General features: G+C 43.4%; 1 protein-coding gene across 1 annotated transcript in view; it reads right to left on the reverse strand.

Annotated features, from left to right (window-relative positions):
• SUGCT (succinyl-CoA:glutarate-CoA transferase) overlaps window positions 1-19023 on the reverse strand; it is a 366990-nt gene that overhangs the window by 332075 nt on the left and 15892 nt on the right. The window contains exons 4-6 of the mRNA XM_048511745.1: window positions 17304-17389; window positions 17043-17093; window positions 8616-8736 (exon numbers count right to left, since the gene is read on the reverse strand). Of these exons, the coding sequence (XP_048367702.1) occupies window positions 8616-8736; window positions 17043-17093; window positions 17304-17389 (258 nt within the window). The remainder of the gene's footprint in view (window positions 1-8615; window positions 8737-17042; window positions 17094-17303; window positions 17390-19023) is intronic.

Consider the following 19023-nt stretch of genomic DNA (forward strand, 5'->3'; position numbering starts at 1 on the left):
TCTTGAAAAGCACAAGCTGTAAAAAAATGCCTCTCAGCAGCTTTGCGAGCCATTCCTTATATTCCTCTGGAAACTGATGCTGCTTATCATCAAAAATATCAAAGCACATTTGGTTTCTAGTAACCCTGAGAAGCATCATCTATATTAAAATCTACTGCTGCGTGCCAAACAAGTTAGCTCCTTAGCAGAACAGGAACGTTGTTTATCTTTCTCTGCCAATATGCATTACCAGATGTAGGGTTTCATTTAACAATGAGAAGGAGCAAATCAATACAAGGAACGAAAGCAGCAGGGTATGATTCAGAGTTCATTCAGCTTATAGTTCCCATAATCATCCTTTACTAGTCTCTCATAAAAACAAAATGCACAACGTTTATCTGAAGTGTAGACAAACAAAGCTGTATAAACGCTTCAAGATAAAGACACTTTTCTGCATCATCTTGTACGCCAATCGTTAATTGCTACGCACTGCACTACTTTACTGCAAGCTGGATCCAAAGACTCTTTTTCCCTCTAAGCATGAGCTTTCTTCTGTCTAAACATGACTCTTCTTCCTCTCACTTAAAGTGAAAAGAAGAGCTCAGTCTGTGCACACATCTGGAATTCTGACACAGCATGGTGGCCGCACAACAAAATGGCTGCCATAAAATGGTTGCCACTGGTGATGGGCCCAGCCACAACATGGTTGCCACGGTTTAGCTTCAGTAACGCACTGCAGATCCTTGCTCTATGGTGGCAGATACTGTCAAAGCAACAGTTTTAAAAAATCTGCACAGCCAATAAAATCTTCAGTAGTCAGTCAGAAGACATGCTGCACAAAAGCCCACTCACTTCCTAAAAACACTTGGCAGGCACTAAAGAAAATATTTGGATTTAACCTATAACAATCTCTTTTCCATTGTTTGATAATCCCATTCACGCCTAAAGTTCCTTATGTCTCAAAAGAGAGACTTTAAACAGTGGTCAGGTCGTCTCTTCCAAGCAAGATTCATTTTGTTCCTCGCAAATCTGGTATTTCCCACATTGTTCGTGGTATTATAGATATTAGGAAACCATCCTGGGACACGGTGTTACAAGCCCACTAGCCCTTGTTTTTAGAGAGCTTCAGACATGAAATATGAGAGTGGCAGTTCTGCCTGCAGACACTCAGGATGGCAGGGCTTATCACCACCCTCAAAATGGCAATAATAGTTGCCAGCATCTCCCCCTACCCCCCAATCCCCTCAACGGGGCTGTTTTCTGGCTGTTGTGGGTTTCCTGGGCTGTGTGACTGTAGCCTGGTCGGGGGGTTTTTCCTCGTGTTTCACCTGCATTGGTGGCTGGCATCTTCAGAGGCATACCATGGTCAGGTGTGTTTCTCTCCATGGCATTGGGGCAAGCCTTTGACAATACAGGGCCTTTTTTCTTTAACAACTGAGCCATGGTTGAGTTGTGATTTATGGGTTAACAGTTGGGTGAGGGCGGGATTGCTGGGCTACCAGGAGGCCTAGGGGGCCTGTTCTCTAGTCAGTGCTTTTTCACTCAACAAACAGGTAGGGGTTGGGGAGAAGGTTGAGGATGGGGCACGTGGAATCCATCTCTGCATGCCCCTATCCCACTCACTGCTATTTCCACAGCAGGGGAGACTTCTCTCACCCTTGCATGGATGCAGCTGTAGATATAGTTCCTCCAACCAAATCCTGTTGCAAGTTCTCACATACCTACTTATTTATTTACAGTTGGACAGAATGGTAGACTTGTATGGTGGAGTCTTGCCAAACCATTAGGCCCTGGCTAGAGAGGGGATGTCCTAACCTAATGGCCCCGGCTAGTCCAATCTTGACATCTTGGAGGCTAAGCAGAATTGGCTCTGGTTAATACTTGGAGACAACCACAGAAGTCCATGGTATCTGTGCGGAGGCAAGCAATGGGAAAACACTTTTGTTTGTTTCTAGCTTTGAAACCCACCAAAGATGTGACAGGTCAAGAATGAGTTTGAACGGCACTGGTGACCACACACTGTCATCAAATGGTATTTTGCACAGAGCTACTACGGTTCCGAAGATCTTACAGGGATCTCACAAAACCAGCTGTCCTGTGCTTATTATTCCTATGGATAAGGGGAGTGGTTTTGTCTTCTTTTCTTCAAACAGGTATTACATCCCGCTTTTTTATGGCTACAGTGAGAACTTTCCAATGTATTAATGCTGATAAAGTCAAGAGGACGCTTGGTAATGTCTGTCCTTTATGTGAAATATTTCGTATTGTCTGTTTTTAAAACCTAATAAAAGTTTTAAAGAAAGAAGAAGAAGCATATGACCCACGGCATGCTCACAATCCCCAAAACATGAATCAGAGACAAAGGATTAACACTGCCAATGACTAAGAGAAGTGTGGGACACAGAAACAGGTTATACATGTGAAAAAGCAGTACTGTTCTCATCTAGTACGTATAGTTTAGGACAACCACAGCCATGTGAAACCTTCCCCATTATAATATTAAAGCGATAGATATTTGGGCAGGTCAAATCTTCCTGGTGCTGTATTCATCTTTGAAGGCTTGAAGCCATCACCAATGCTTTATGCACATGAAACGCTCACAGCCCATCCACAAAGGAGACAAAAGAGTCCCTCCTGCGTCTCTTAAGTTTTCAGCTGAGCTCCATGCCAAGGGCAGCAGGAAAAGATGAAGAGAAGTCTTCTTTTGGGGGAGAAAGGAAAGTCAGGTTCTTATCTGCGCTCAAAAAACAGCTTCCCCCAAAAGAATTGTGAGATACTTTCATAGAAATAAAAAAAGACATGACTTCCAAACTATATATAATTCTAATTTTTTTCCCAAAAGATAAAGTCAAGATGATGTGTATTGAATCTACAGGACAACATGTAATGTGAATGTTGACCATAGTGTACAGGGAAGGTTGTACAGGAAGGTTGGACTTCAGATGCCTCCTATCAAAGCACTCCACAAAAGGGAGATGAGTATCTGCAATATTTCTTGATCCACAAAGAGACGAACAGAAGGAGAAATGGCTTAAAACAACTGCAGTAAGAACAGCAACTAAAAGATCTGGTACAGCAGACCAAACCTTGTTCTGGAACTATGCCACATGATCTTAGGGTAGTCCTCAAAACTACCAGTTCACTTACACTGTCATCTATCAGGAAACATCTCTAAAGTATAAGCCACATGGTTACAGTATTACCATTATATATCACAGGTGGGGGATGATGTAGACCTGAGAGCATAGTTGTTTTCCCAAGCATTCCTAGTGAGATCGTAACACAGGTGAGACTTAATCTAGAGAATTCCAGGCTCACAGAATCTAAGTCCTGGACATGAGATACTAATTATTAGCTCTGGAGTAACACTTGACTCCAATTCGGTTTGTGATCCACTTTACAACTTTCTTGTCTGTCCTGAAGTCTAACCAGTTGAGACTTCCACATTCCTCCAACCATGCGCTAGTTTTTTTATGTATTTATATTATGATTTACCTAATTTTATGAATATAAACACACATACCTTTTAGAGATCCTGAATTGGATAGAAAAGAGGCAACAATTGTTTTCTATAAACAAATAATCTATACAACTTCACTTGTTTTAGTTGGGAGCATCATTATTTGAAGCTGTCCCTCTACACTTTATAACTAAAGATTATCCCCTATTTTTAGTACACAGATTTACTTTCCTTCCTTAGTTTCTAATTAAACCAGATCTTACCAACTAATTCCTTGGCGACCATCTGTGGGTTATTGTATCTGGACAAACAAAGCAAACTCAAAACCAACTTCAGCAACTGTCATATGATATTAAACTAACACTACTTCTAAGATTACTCCTAACTGAGCCAACCGGTGAGTAAAAATAGGCAGAAAGAGCCCTGAGAACATTCACAAAGCTGGAAGACTGCCGGGAAAAATCACAGAAATTCTAGCATTGGAGCAATCATCAGTGCAAGGGAATATGGAGATTCAATCAGGCTTATTTAGATAAAGCATTTAAGAGTTTACTAATCAAAATTTCCAAAATTCCAAAAGGAGTTCATATTTGGGTTACCAAAACAAACTATTTTCCCACACATGATTTCCCTACGTATCTTTTAGGTGGTCAACAATTACCACCTTAACTCTTACAGAGCAAATAAAGTAGAAGTGAACCTACCCTAAAACTTCGTTAATCTTGTTCAGTTGTTACTTGCACAAGCAATCCTTCCAAATGTATGCTCACTGTTTCTCCCAAAAGGTGCAATATGCATATATTTCAGATTCAGAGCACATGTATCAGATCCCAGTTTAGGAATCTACTATGCATGTGCCAAGGCAAAAATGCACACATTGCCCCTTTCAGAAGAAAATGTGATCCTGCCTATTGGAAAGATCATGTGTGACATACCTATTCTGAAGTACTGGGAATATAACAACTAAGAAGGGCTATTGGTCCATTCTGCACAGGACAAATAAGACATCCTGAGGATGCAAAAACAAGACCTCTTGAGAAGGAACTCTGCACAGCTGTTTCCCCAAGACGTCCTCAAGATGCCTTATTTCAGCTGGAGTCATCCTGTTTTGAAGATGCAAAACTATTGGTACTGCAACTACATTTTTTTTGGCCATCAACAGCTGACTTCTGGCAACCCCATAGGCAGGAGTGGCCAACCTATGGCACTCCAGATGTTCATGGACTACAATTCCCATCAGCCCCTGCCGGCATGGCCAATTGACCATGCTGGCAGGGGCTGATGGGAATTGCAGTCCATGAACATCTGGAGTGCCATAGGTTGGCCACCCCGCCATAGGGTTTTCAAAACAAGAGATGTTCAGAGGTGGTTTCCCATTGCCTGCCTCTGTGTCACCACCCTGATAGTCCTGGGAGTCGCCCATCCGAATACTTGCCAGGGTTGAGGCTGAAAGTGTGTGAAGGGCCCAAGGTCAACCAGCAAGTTTCCAGCGTGTGAGTGGGGATATGAACCTGTGTTTCCCAGGTCCTAGTCCAGTGGTGGCGAACCTTTGGCACTCCAGATGTTATGGACTACGATTCCCATCAGCCCCATCAGATCCATGCAATGGTCACCTCCAGGTTGGACTATTGTAACTCACTCTACGCGGGCCTTCCCTTTGTGGCTGATCCGGAAACGGAAGCTGGTCCAGAATGCGACAGCGCGACTGTTGGTGGGTGGTTCTTTTTGAGAACATATCACCCACATGTTGCGTCCCCTACACTGGTTACCAGTGGAATTCCGGCCATGCTGGCAGGGGCTGGTGGGAATCGTAATCCATAACATCTGGAGTGCCAATGGTTCACCACCACGGTCCTAGTCTAACCCCTTAACAACTACATGCTGAATCTCATGCAACTGCATTAGAAGTCAGAAAAATTGCCATTAACTGGGTCTTAAAAAGACAGAAAGTCAGCAGGGATAATATTGAGATGCAACGATTTGGCAGCAGTACTCTCTGAAGTCTTTGTAACAACTGAGTGAGTGTTGTCAACAAAAGAAGACAACTGAAGGGAGATTAGAGCTCATACAAACCTAGCTTAATACTTAATGAGAGGGATTCCCTGGGTCCCTTTAAAATTCAGACACACAGGGGATTTTGCTCTAGCATTAAAGATAATAAGTTCTTGCCTCCACCAGATCACTATCTTGTTTTTTCACAACCATATTACAAACAAGAACTGAGGCATTTTTTGAAAAGTTGAAAATGGGGTTTTAAAGGCGGATTTGCATGCCTAAAAGCTGCACAAGTTCTTTTGCTATGACATGAGGAATCCTGTTCTAGTAATCAGAAGAATTCTTTGGGCTGGCACAGCCTCTACGGGATAACCACACCCTTTGAAGCATCAAAGCAGTAACTGGACCAGACTCCTCGGCACCAGTTCTTCTCCCTACATACATCTGCCAGAGTCATGCTGACTGCCCAAGATGAGAAACCTCCAAAGTTGAAGCAATAAACAACAGACATGCACCAACAACTGTACACATGAACGGGAAGACGTCCAGCCCAGAAGAGTTGTCAAAGAAGATAGATGAACGCTAAGACACATTTTCCTGCTTTCATACATGGCACTAACTTTGGAAAGGAGGGCAAGCAGCTCCGGGCTGGAATAGAAAAGAAAGAACCAGGCCAGGCATTCAGCGTGATATAATACACAGAAACCAAAATTAAAGGGGACAGACAAAAGCAATGTGCCTAAATCTTGGCTTTGTTCATCTTCTGATGGCTCCAACATCATGATTAAACAACAATAATGGGCTGATACAAAAAGATCTGCATTGCGCCTCTACTAACTGGAAAGGGAAATGGGGGGAACATCAGTTGAACAGACTTGTATGCATTATGAAGTATGTTTACAGAGCACTGGTACACAAGATTCCATGATTCCATAAAACACTTGTGTGTATTGTTTCCTTTGATTTAATACAGCAAAAATGAAGACAAACAGGGCTCAGGCACTTGAAAGCACTATGGACTCTCAGGCCAAAAGCACCAGAGGGCAGAGAAGCAGTAAATGCTTCCACAAGTGCCTTGGAGAGAAACACATCTTGCTGTGACATGCCTCTGAAGTAAGGTGACCAGATGGTCACCTTTGTGAACCGGGATGGGTGGGTTGGCAGGCGGGCGGCCGCGCCCCAGAAGGCTGCCTGTCACAGGGCGGGAAACGGGAGCGCCCCAGAAGGCCGTGCACTCCTGCGTCCGTGCACAGGAGGCTGCCGCACTGCCTTGCGCCCCAGAAGGCAGTACAGCAGCCTTCCAAAAATCGGGGCACTTGAAAAAACACGCGGGACTAATTGTTTTAAGACGGGACTGTCCTGCCAAAAGCGGGACGTCTGGTCAGCCTACTCTGAAGTCACCAGTCTTAGAGGCGGGTGAAACATTCAGAGCAAAAACTACCTGCCCACAGCTACACAGCCAGAGAAATCCATCACAACCATCTTCCACAAGTACTTTGCCGTTAGCGATCTCACACTTTCCATGGATCAACTGGGATATAGCAAGATCAACACAACGAATCTGAAGATTGCAAAGGACTGAGGGCAGGCTAATGCGAGAAACACTGCCTTGTGGATACCCCACCGCCGATGTGAACGCCTCTGCATTTGCAGCAGCAGTGAGAGCTACAAAAAGAATAATCTCTCTGTGGAAGAGTCCTCAGATTCTCCTCCTTTCCCCAAGTCTAGGAAAAAGAATTCTATTCCATTCCAAAGCCTATAACTGAAGCCAGAATCTATCCCCAAAGTGCACTCATTCTCTGTTCTGCTGCCACGTGCCCCAATTTCAGCTCCCTTGTTATGATCAGTCCTGCCTTGTATGACAAACTCCAGTTCCTTCCTACTCTCCATTATCTTTGAATCTATTCTTGATTTTTTTTTTCTTGTATCTCAGTTAGTGCTGAATTAAGATGAAGAAAGACCATATCACAGGTGTCAAACTCACAGCCCTCCAGATGTTATGGACTACAGTTCCCATAATCCCCTGCCAGCATCATGCTGAACTGTAGTCCATAACATCTGGAGGCCGCAAGTTTGACACCTATGCGCCCCTCCCAATCCCCCACTCTCACAACTAGGGGAAGATGGAAGAGAGTTTTAACAAAATTGAGCAAATCCAAGGATGAGAAAAGGTGTTTAAATTCTGCAATTCACAATTTCTCTTCTAAAGGACATGAGGAATATTGTGGACGCCTGGAATATTGTGTTCTGAGCATTGCAATTCAAGAAGGATATTGACAAGCTGGAACGGGTCCAGAGGAGAGCAACCAAAATGGTAAAAGGTCTGGAATCCATGCCCATGAGGAGAGACTCAGGGAGCAGGGTATGTTTAGTTTCGTGAAGAGAAGGTTAAAAGGTGACATGCTAGCCATGTTTAGATATCTGAAGGGATGTCATGTTGGTGAGGGAGCAAGCTTGTTTTCTGCTGCTCCAGAGACTAGGACCAGGAGTAATGGGTTCAAGGTGAAGGAAAAGAGAGTCCACCTAAACATCAGGAAAAACTTCCAAACAGTAAGGGGTATTCAACAGTGGAACACACTACCTTGGAGCGTGGTGTAGTTTCCTCCTGTAGAGGTTTTTAAAGAGACGCTGGATGGCCATCTGTCAGGAGTGCTTTGATTGTGTGTTTCTGCACTGCAGGGGGTTGGGCTGGAGGGCCCTTGGGGTCTCTTCCAACTCTATGATTCTAGTGTTATTGTTAAATACCATAGTATTATTATGAAATGGAGTGCAAGGAAAATTGCTAAAGGGTTGTTTAGAATTCACAGTGCACTATGACAGCATGTGTAAAAAAGGCCTATGACGGCGTCAAAAATATTACGCTTTTTGAGGCCCTACGCTTCAGTCTGCCACACCTATAGGTAAATCTGGCACTGATCTCAGACTGCCTCTTTCTCCCCTGACTACACCCAATAACAACATTGAAGAGTGTTCCAGTTGATACTTAAGGCTTGCATTAAGGTTCTAATTACAATTTATTACAGTGTAATAAAAATATAGCCAAACTCCATCTTTAAGCTCATGTCAGAACAAAAGCTTCCCCGCTAATTGACTGTAAGCTTTCCTGACACTGGTTTTCTGTGCAGGTAAACAGAAAATGAGTAAATACTTTATCATTGAGCCATTACACAAGTTAAAATACCTGTAATTGAACAGTAAACAATATGAGGGGCAATCTTGTCAACGTCTTCGTACCCCAAGCCCATTTCAGCCAGTTTCCCAGGGACGTAGTTTTCCACAAAAACATCACTGACAGCTGCGAGCTAAAATAAAAGGTGAAGATGAGTCAGACTCTTAATGAACTTCAAAAGTTCAACAAGTTCCACACATAACTTAATTTAAAAATTTCAGTAAACAAGATTGTTCCAGCATAGTTGTGGTGTGCAAGTCAAATATGTCTGACATAATTAAAATTTACAGTCTTGAATAACTGTGTGTGCATGTGTTTTCACAACCTAGACAATTACACAGCAGACACAGTGTCTGCCTTTGAGGGGGGATCCTACAGTTAAAATGTGGACATTGTCAAACACACACTGTCTCAGTGGGACAACTGTGGCAGCATGCCATGGGGCTGTCTCCAGCTAACAAGGCTAGTGCTGACATAATTGTCAATCACTGTACCAGGAGCAGGTGGAAAGAAAACAAAGCATCTATTAATGCGCCTTGCTGATTAATGAAAAGGCTATTATTAGCAATAGCTTTTTAAATAGCACAGCTAGCATTTTCAAAGAAGATAATTTTACCGTTGTGTAAACTTGGAGATAAGCTGCTCTGAGTGCAAAACTGAGTAGCTGAACGCTTAAACAAGCCACAGACACAAGATTGATGTTTGAGACGTCAACAGTCAGATCCAACCAGTTTTTTTCCCCTCTATCTACCTCAAATCTCTTGCTTTTTACAGCCTCAATTACACAGGCTCTTTGTTCAGGCAGCGTCCACATGCTCCAAAACTGGCTCCCTTTTTCACCAGCATAAAAGCTGGTTGGATCCAACCCGAGGCCGTCTGAATCCAGGCAACTTCACTGGCAAACAATCAAGCCACATCGTAGTGCTAGCATCAGTAAGGTTAACAGGTTCCAAAACCTCACGGAAAAGCACAGGTGGGTCTAGTTCAGATTAACACAATGCAGATGGTGTTCATTGCTAGTAGGTAGACATGGCAGGGGAGATACCACAACTCTAGGGCATGCTGGGACAGAATCACCATAAGCCTCTGACGACTTATACTGAAACCATCTTCCAGGTTGCTTCAGAGGGACTGGTCTCCTTTGAAGCCAAAGAAGAAGGTGCTGAGAAGCAACCCTGTTCATCTCACTTTTCCATCTGGTTTCAGGCCTGGGGCTGTGACTATGACGGCAGTTTGAGGAACTTGTGGATAATTTCCATCATCATATCCAAGCACATAGGTAAGGGGGGGGGGTTCTCGGGTTTGAACCCCCCCATTCATGTCCAAAGCTCTGCCCACCCGTTTGTGAGTTTTTAAAACATTTTTAGTGTTTTTTGGTTTTTGGCCTTCATGGGGCGCATTGTTTGGGCTAGCAGCACCAAACTTTCAGGGATTGTTTGGTGGACTCTCCTGATGATACTACCCAGGTTTGGTGAGGTTTGGTTCAGGGGGTCCAAAGTTATGGACTCCCAAAGCGGGTGCCCCCATCCTCCATTGTTTCCAATGGGAGCTAATAGAAGATGGGGGTTAAGAACATAAGAACATAAGAACAAGCCAGCTGGATCAGACCAAAGTCCATCTAGTCCAGCTCTCTGCTACTCGCAGTGGCCCACCAGGTGCCTTTGGGAGCTCACATGTAGGATGTGAACGCAATGGCCTTCTGCGGCTGTTGCTCCCGATCACCTGGTCTGCTAAGGCATTTGCAATCTCAGATCAAGGAGGATCAAGATTGGTAGCCATAGATCGACTTCTCCTCCATAAATCTGTCCAAGCCCCTTTTAAAGCTATCCAGGTTAGTGGCCATCACCACCTCCTGTGGCAGCATATTCCAAACACCAATCACACGCTATGGAAGAAGTGTTTCCTTTTATTAGTCCTAATTCTTCCCCCCAGCATTTTCAATGAATGCCCCCTGGTTCTAGTATTGTGAGAAAGAGAGAAAAATTTCTCTCTGTCAACATTTTCTACCCCATGCATAATTTTATAGACTTCAATCATATCCCCCCTCAGCCGCCTCCTCTCCAAACTAAAGAGTCCCAAACGCTGCAGCCTCTCCTCATAGGGAAGGTGCTCCAGTCCCTCAATCATCCTTGTTGCCCTTCTCTGCACTTTTTCTATCTCCTCAATATCCTTTTTGAGATGCGGCGACCAGAACTGGACACAGTACTCCAGTGCGGTCGCACCACTGCTTTATATAAGGGCATGACAATCTTTGCAGTTTTATTATCAATTCCTTTTCTAATGATCCCCAGCATAGAGTTTGCCTTTTTTACAGCTGCCATGCATTGAGTTGACATTCCCATGGAACTATCAACTAAGACGCCTAAATCCCTTTCCTGGTCTGTGACTGATAGCACTGAGAAAGGGTTACTCCTTTGAGGGTCCATAACTTTGGACACCCTGAACTAAATTTCACCAAACCTGGGTGGTATCATCAGGAGAGTCTCTTACTGATACCACCTAGGGATTGTTTGGTGGACTCTCCTGATGATACTACCCAGGTTTGGTGAAGTTTGGTCCAGGGGGTCCAAACCTATGGACTCCCAGTGACCCATCCTCCATTGTTTCCAATGGGAGGTAATAGGAGATGGGGCTACACCTTTGAGGGTCCACAACTTTGGACCCCCTGAACCAAACTTCACCAAAACTGGGTGGTATCATTAGGAGAGTCTCCTAAAGATACCCTAAAAGTTTGGTGCTGGTAGCTTAACAATTGCACCCCTGACAGCAGGCACCCCCCCAAATTTCCTTTTAAATCCACCCCCTTCGGCATGGATTTAAAGGGAGACTCTGAGGTCCTCAGTTCAGAAGAAGAAGAAGAAGAAGAAGAAGAAGAAGAAGAAGAAGAAGAAGAAGAAGAAGAAGAAGAAGAAGAAGAAGAAGAAGAAGAAGAAGAAGAAGAAGAAGAAGAAGAAGAAGAAGAAGAAGAAGAAGAAGAAGAAGAAGAAGAAGAAGAAGAAGAAGAAGAGTTTGGATTTATATCCCTCTTTCTCTCCTGTAGGAGACTCAAAGGGGTTTACAATCTCCTTGCCCTTCCCCCCTCACAACAAACACCCTGTGAGGTGGGTGGGGCTGAGAGAGCTCTGAAAAGCTGTGACTAGCTCAAGGTCACCCAACTGGCATGTGTGGGAGTGTACAGGCTAATCTGAATTCCCCAGAGAAGCCTCGACAGCTCAAGCGGCAGAGCAGGGAATCAAACCCGGTTCCTCCAGATTAGAAAGCACCTGCTCTTAACCACTACGCCACATTGAAAGTTATGCTATTTCACGGTGGGGGATAATCCACCCCCAAACAACATCACTTTCAATGTTATTTAACCGGGGACCCCAGATTCTCCCTTTAAAGTGGATTTAAAAGGAGAATTTGGGCTCTCCAGTTTAAACACCATTGAAAGTGATGCTGTTTGGGGGTGGATTCTAGCATCACAGCAGCTGCCCGGGGGGCAGGGTGGGCGGGGACTCAGATTTTGCACCGGGCTCCATTTTCCCTCTACGTTTCCTCCCAGAGGGGAGGGCAGAAGGAACTGCCAGCTGCCGGCTGGGAGCCCAGCTGGTGGGGGGCAGGGGAGGCAGGGCGGGGGAGTCTGCTGTCCCTGGCCTTGGAGAGCTGCTTTTATAAGCGCTAGGCCGTGGGCGGGGCTTGGGGAGGCATGGCCACGCCCTAGGGGCGGGTGGGGGTGTGGCCCTACCCTGAACCCCCCCTAAAAAATTTATACCTACGTCCCTGATCATATCAAGAAAGAGAACAAATCCCTAATGTTGTTAGATTTGTCAGCAGCCTTTGATGGGGCAGACTCTGGTATACTTCTGAGACACCTGGAAAAATTAGGTACATTGAGTGGAGCCATCTTGAGACAGTTATGGTCTTTTCTATCAGGCTGTTCAGAATACATTTGCAATTCTGATTCCGAATCATCTTGTTGGGAGCTGCGTAGGTGCCACAAGGATCGATTTTCATGTTGATCAACCCATGTTGATCAATATCTATATAGAGTTCCTTAATGACATCATCCAAAAATCATCCAAAAATCTGGAGCAGGTTGACATCACCACTTGCTGCTGAACGCATTACCAACTTTCCTGGCCCAGTGTCTCAATATGGCAGCCAACTGGCTGAGGAAGAACAAACTGAAGCTGAATCCAGATAAGATGGAGGAGATGTTGCTGGCTGGAAAGCCCACTGCTTTAAATGGAATTGCACTTTCTTGCATCTATTTGACTTTTGCGAAAAGATTCTATGAAGGGCTTGGTCTCCTGTCAGAGAAACTGGTGTCCAGGGGAGTGACAAAATGTTTCTTTCCACCTACATCTAGTTAGGAAGACGGTTCTCTATTTTTAGGCATCTAAGGTGGTCATGCTTCTTCATATTTCTGCAACCTTGAGGCTAGATTACTGTAACATGTTCTACATAGGTCCACTCCGCACGGGCCAAAAACAGCGCCACTGGAACGGTAAAAACACCGTTTCAGGGGCGCTGTTTGCACAGCTGCTGCCTCTGCATTGAGGCAGTGCCGTGCTTTCCCCCTCCAACCGGCAAAAATGCCCATGTGTTTGAGCCTTTTCTTTGGCTACCCCATGCCTCTGGAACAGCCCCCTGAACGAGGTTAGCAGGGCTCCTACTTTCCTCACCTTCAGGTGAGGTTGCAAAACAGAGCTGTTGCAGACAGCTTATGAGGCAGTGTGAGCCCAGGCAGAGAGGAGAGACCCACTGGTGAGGGTCCTGAGATGCTCAGGTTAAAGACAGGTATACTAATCTTTTAAATAAATAAAATAATATCAGAAAAGAGGGGACTTATAGCTGAGTAAAAAATTCCTTCTCTTCCTCTTATGCTGCTTCAAAGCTCTGATCTTTCTGGGGTTCTTCCCTGGCTGTGTTCCCTTTGGTATCTGACATAGTAGCCCCAGGCACACATGCTCTTCTGGGTTTTGCAAAAGCTCCATCCCTTATTACTCTGAAAACATCAATGCTTTTCTTCCCAAAACAGTGATCTGTTATTCTAACATTTCAAGGCAATCCTTCCCACTTCTCAAATACCTTTTCTATTCAATGTATGTGCACGAACACACACACACACACACACACACACACACTCTAAAGGTCAGACTTTGTTCAGTAGTTACATGTTTTAGATTATTTTAAATTGGCCAAGGAATCATACTTTTTGAAAATATCATATATCTGGCTGATTAGTATGAATGAATTGGAACTGGTCCCCATAAATTCATGTCATCGTATCAGCAATCACAACTCTTATTATTCTAGCTAGTGGACTGCATTGCTGCCCTTAAGACTAAAGAACATGTTTGGTTATCAATATTCAGAGGGGCAGAAACAAGTCAAAAGCAGGGTATAAATTAAACATATTATTATCATTGTTTAGTATCATAGCTGCCAGTTCTTTAGCTGGTTGTTGCTGGCCTTTCATTACACCTCAAGCCTCGCCCAGAGGCCTAGGACGTTGTAATGTATTGGCGTAGTATTTCTGTGGATCCCAGCAGGGCTGCCTTCTGAATCTTACAGATGTTAATGATGATGATGATGATCAATATGTTTAATTTATACCCTGCTGTTCCCACTGCAGCAGGCTCAGAGCAGTTTACAACATAAAATACATCATAAAACATTAAATATACAATAATAATATAGAAGAAGAAGAAGAAGAGGAGGAGGAGGAGGAGGAGGAGGAGGAGTTTGGATTTATATCCCCCCTTTCTCTCCTGTAGGAGACTCAAAGGGGGTTACAATCTCCTTTCCCTTCCCCCCTCACAACAAACACCCTGTGAGGTAGGTGGGGCTGAGAGAGCTCCGAGAAGCTGTGACTAGCCCAAGGTCACCCAGCTGGCGTGTGTGGGAGTGTACAGGCTAATCTGAATTCCCCAGAGAAGCCTCCACAGCTCAGGCGGCTGAGCTGGGAATCAAACCCGGTTCCTCCAGCTCTTAACCTCCTACGCCACTGCTGCTCATAATACATAATAAACATAATACATAATACATAATAAAATATTATATGCTCTAAAATCTGCATATATGGCACATAATTAAATCCTGATGGAACTTCTGGATGTCCCAATTCTACCTCAAAACCCACAAAACAACAGAAAGGAGGGGCAAAAAGGAAGGACAATAATAACCACGTCTTTATTGGCATTATAGGACAATACAGATAGGATACAAAAAAAAAATTTAAAACAATCCCCAGAGAAAATAATGATAGAGAATTTCTTAATAACAGAGTGACACAACAAAATTAAGAAGAACAGAGCTATCCTTTAGGGTGTATACTTTCTAGTAAAAACTTGGCCACCAATTCACAAACCACAAGAACAGAATTATTGAGGAAGTATAAGATCTTTTGAGTATCTGATATCCTATCACAGGAAAGGGAAAAAGGAGGCTAGCTACGATGGAACCGTAACCCGTTGCTGTCCTCGACTATAGGCCTGGTGGGACAGCTCTTGCTTACAGGATCTGCAGAACTGAGACAAGTCATGTGGGGCGCTGGTTTCATCTGACAGACCATTCCACCAGGCCTATAGCTGATTTAAGACTAGCTTAGCTGCCTCAAGGAAAACAGTACTATCCATGAAGAAGATTTATATCCCCCCTTTCTCTCCTGTAAGGAGACTCAAAGGGACTTACAAGCTCCTTTCCCTCACCCCCTCCCTCCAACAAACACCCTGTGCAGTAGGTGGGGCTGAGAGAGCTCAGAAGAAGTGTGACTAGCCCAAGGCCCCCAGCTGGCGTGTGTGGGAGTGTACAGGCTAATCTGAATTCCCCAGATAAGCCTCCACAGCTCAAGTGGCAGAGTGGGGAATCAAACCCGGTTCCTCCAGATTAGAGTACACCTGCTCTTAACCACTATGCCACTGCTGCTCCTTGGATGAATACATAATTCCAGTATTCAGATGTCATGGCCAAACAAAAGGTATGGTCATAATGGACACAAACAGAGGTTGTTTCTGTGTTTTAGATACACAAGTTGGTCCTCTCAGTTCCTTCTTCCCAGTGCACAAGGAGTACAACTGAAATCTTCCTAATCTGCGGAGGCTCAAATCAAACTCGTTTGCATGGCTGTCCAGATAGAAGAACCAGCGTAAACTAGTATCTGAGTTCCCACTCCTCCACTAACCAGAATTACACAACCTTCAGAACACTGATACATTGGTGCAGCTCAGCTATATCAACATCTCAGATGGAAATTCTGAATGTTAACACAGTTTGCAAATGAAAGTGTTGTTTTCTGCTGTAGAGGTCAACAAATGCCTGTGGTTAATATTTGAGCTAAGCCTTGGTTCTGGGTTTCATAATTGGAACATCTGAACACAGCTTGGGAAGAAAAGTTCCAAAAGCACACATTAACCATCCTCAGACCGCCAAATTGAACAAGTAGAAGAGTGACTAATAATTCAGGAGAAGGCAATCTTCCATAGCATATTAACTAGATGCTGCTTGGGTCATGAGCAACCATTTCGTAACTGAAAAGGAACTTCAGCTACAACAGGATAAATATAGGAATTTTTTAAAAAACATCCAAATCCAAATCCAAAACCTTTATTAGGCATAAAACCGGAGTGTGTCATGAATTCCAAATACAATAAAAAGATCATTATTGCACAACTTGCAGTACACAGAGTAAAAATGTAGCAACAGCTTCAGAGATTTCAGCATTAGAGTTATTTAGAAGCTTAGCCATTTTTATCTTATCAGAAAAGAGCATAAATCCTGTTGGTAATACAGTTCTCAAATCAGTTCTGATGTTGTTGTATTTTGAACAGTGAAGCAGAATATGAGAAAGTGAATCAGTTGTATTAGGACAGGAACGACAGCAACGCTCATTTTGTGGGATATTAGAGAAGCGACCTTGCAGATGTACTGACGGAAAAGAGTTACCCCTTGCTCTAGTCATGACCCATCTGCAATTGTAATTAACAAGATGTTCCAGGTATATAGCAGGGCTAGATTTCTGAGGGATAATCCCAAAGAATATTGGAGAGCAAGAGCTTTGCGCTTTGCTCAGGAGAAATTGATATTCTTGATCGAATAATCTAGACTTTAAGCGATGGTAAATCTCAGGAGCGGTGAGCATTTGTAGGGCCTCCCAAGAGAAGCCCAAGGAAAAGATCTTTTTTTTCAATATGTAGCCACCATTTCGAAAGCTGAAGCTCTCTCATTTCTAACTGGGACAAACTGTTAGGGTCAGTGCAGAAACAAAGACGCAGCCAAAACTTAAAAGTAACAACCCATGACCTTGTTTCTAATAAACGTTGCCCTGATTCCAAACAAAGAACACCATAGGGGACACAATACGGGGTTCCAAAGATCTTATATAGGAAATTGGATTGAATGCGTTCCAATTTCTGGTACAACAGGATAAATATAGGAATTTTTTAAAAAACATACCTCTTTAATTATCTTTGCTCCTTTGGGGTTCTTCATGTTAACAGCTATGCTCTAATAATGAAAAAGAAATCCCATGTTTTTGTTATGATAACAAGTTCCGCCACCAGTTATCATTACAACAAGAAATCAGTCCTGGCACATGTTTAAGATGCAGCCAACCATTAATATCTGTTCTTATTAATGCTTGTTTGTAATTCTATAACAAGGGCTGCACAAACAAAGTTTTGAAATGCTTCACACTATCAGAAAACCATTTTTTACCTTTTTATTTCTGTTCACGCTGAGAAAATAAACACTTTCCGTTCCAACGAAAGGTGGCCCCCAAGATCTTGTGTCATCCCCAGACCCTGGAAATGATAAAGGCACATTTTCAGTAGGGTCCTGAATAGAGTTCTGAGGCACAGAGTGGGAAGCTGCCGTACTGCAGTCAAAGCTCTTCTCACAGCCTGAATTCGATCCTGATGGAAGTCAATTTCAGGTAGCCGTCTCAAGGTAGACTCAGCCTTCCATCCTTCCGAGGTCGGTAAAATGAGTACCCAGCTTGCTGGGGGGATTGTAGACAACTGGGGAAGGCAATGGCAAACCACCTCATAAACACAGTCTGCCCAGCAAATGTGGTGATGGGACATCACCCTATTTATTTATTTATTGGTTGGATTTATAGGCCGCCTTATCCCCGAAGGGCTCGAGGCGGCTCACAACATACTGTGCACCAACAATCCATAAAATGCATAATAACAATCTCATTAAAACAATTCATTAAAATAGTCAATTAATTTAGGAATAGCAGCAAATTACTTTAAAACTATGGGTCAATAGTGGGTCAAAGGAGACAACCTTCACCTTTTACCTCAACTGCAGTTCAAACTTGTGAAAACCGCAGATGCCATGTTCTTATTCCAACCTTATATTTAAACATTTTGATTATCCATCTATATTCTTCCCTAAGCAGAATTGTGCCCTTTGAAGACCACTGGATTGGATCCAGCCAATGTTTGCAAATGATCTTCTCACCCAATTGCCTTCCATAACACAACCCCCATTCTACATAGCTTTTGTACATGCAGGTCAGATGACTGTCACCTTCTGGTTGTCAACAACCTATAGAAAAAGCACCTAGCCCCCTTAATAGAGACTTCATGTGTAAAAATGGGCAGCTTAAGCTATTCTCAGAACAGAGGAAATAATATTGCCTGGTAAATTATCCCCCTTAAGGGCTCTGTTAAAGGGGCAAGACATTTTTTTCATCAGGTTGCTGGCAACCCTACATCACCATAGTCTTTTGGGGTATGGATCTCTCCTTTCCCACCAGCAGAAAAGGTGGCTGGATTCAACCCAGTAATTCCCATCCCTCCACCCACCCCCCAGCTGAGCCCCTTGTTACAGTGGTTGTTGACTTCCATTCAAGACATGGTGCTCCAACATTCAAAGGCCCAAACATGTTCCAATAATAGAAGTGAGTGTTGTTTGATGCATTATTCTGATAGACTAGCACCAAGAGCTAAAAACAAGGATGTTCGAAGCTACTATTTCTTCTTACCTTGACCTCACAAAGAGACATTTATATTTATTTAATAAAATGGCAGCCATTTTTCAGGAGGTTTATAGACACACACCTAGCCCCACACCTCTCAGTTTTACAGGGTTTCTTGTATCCTACAGTTTGGAGTTTTCCTCTGGCCAGAGTTACTTCGATTGAAAAAAGAACAGAAAGGGATTTTGAAGCTGGTAAGGGAGCATACAAGAAAGGATTTTATATAGCTAAACTGCTTTTCTACTTTAAAAAACTTGAAACTGCTTTTCGACCTTAAAAACTGCTTTTCTACTTTAAAAGCATTCTAAACAGTCATGAGTATTAATGACACAATAATATGTAAAAAACAAACAAACTTGTAACCAGAATACTGAAGAAGCAATTTAGTACCATGGGTTTCGTACAAAATATTTGCATATTTCTGGCTGCTTGTATTACATTTTAAAA

This window comes from Sphaerodactylus townsendi, linkage group LG11 (genome assembly GCF_021028975.2).
Source record: "Sphaerodactylus townsendi isolate TG3544 linkage group LG11, MPM_Stown_v2.3, whole genome shotgun sequence".
NCBI lineage: Eukaryota > Metazoa > Chordata > Lepidosauria > Squamata > Sphaerodactylidae > Sphaerodactylus > Sphaerodactylus townsendi.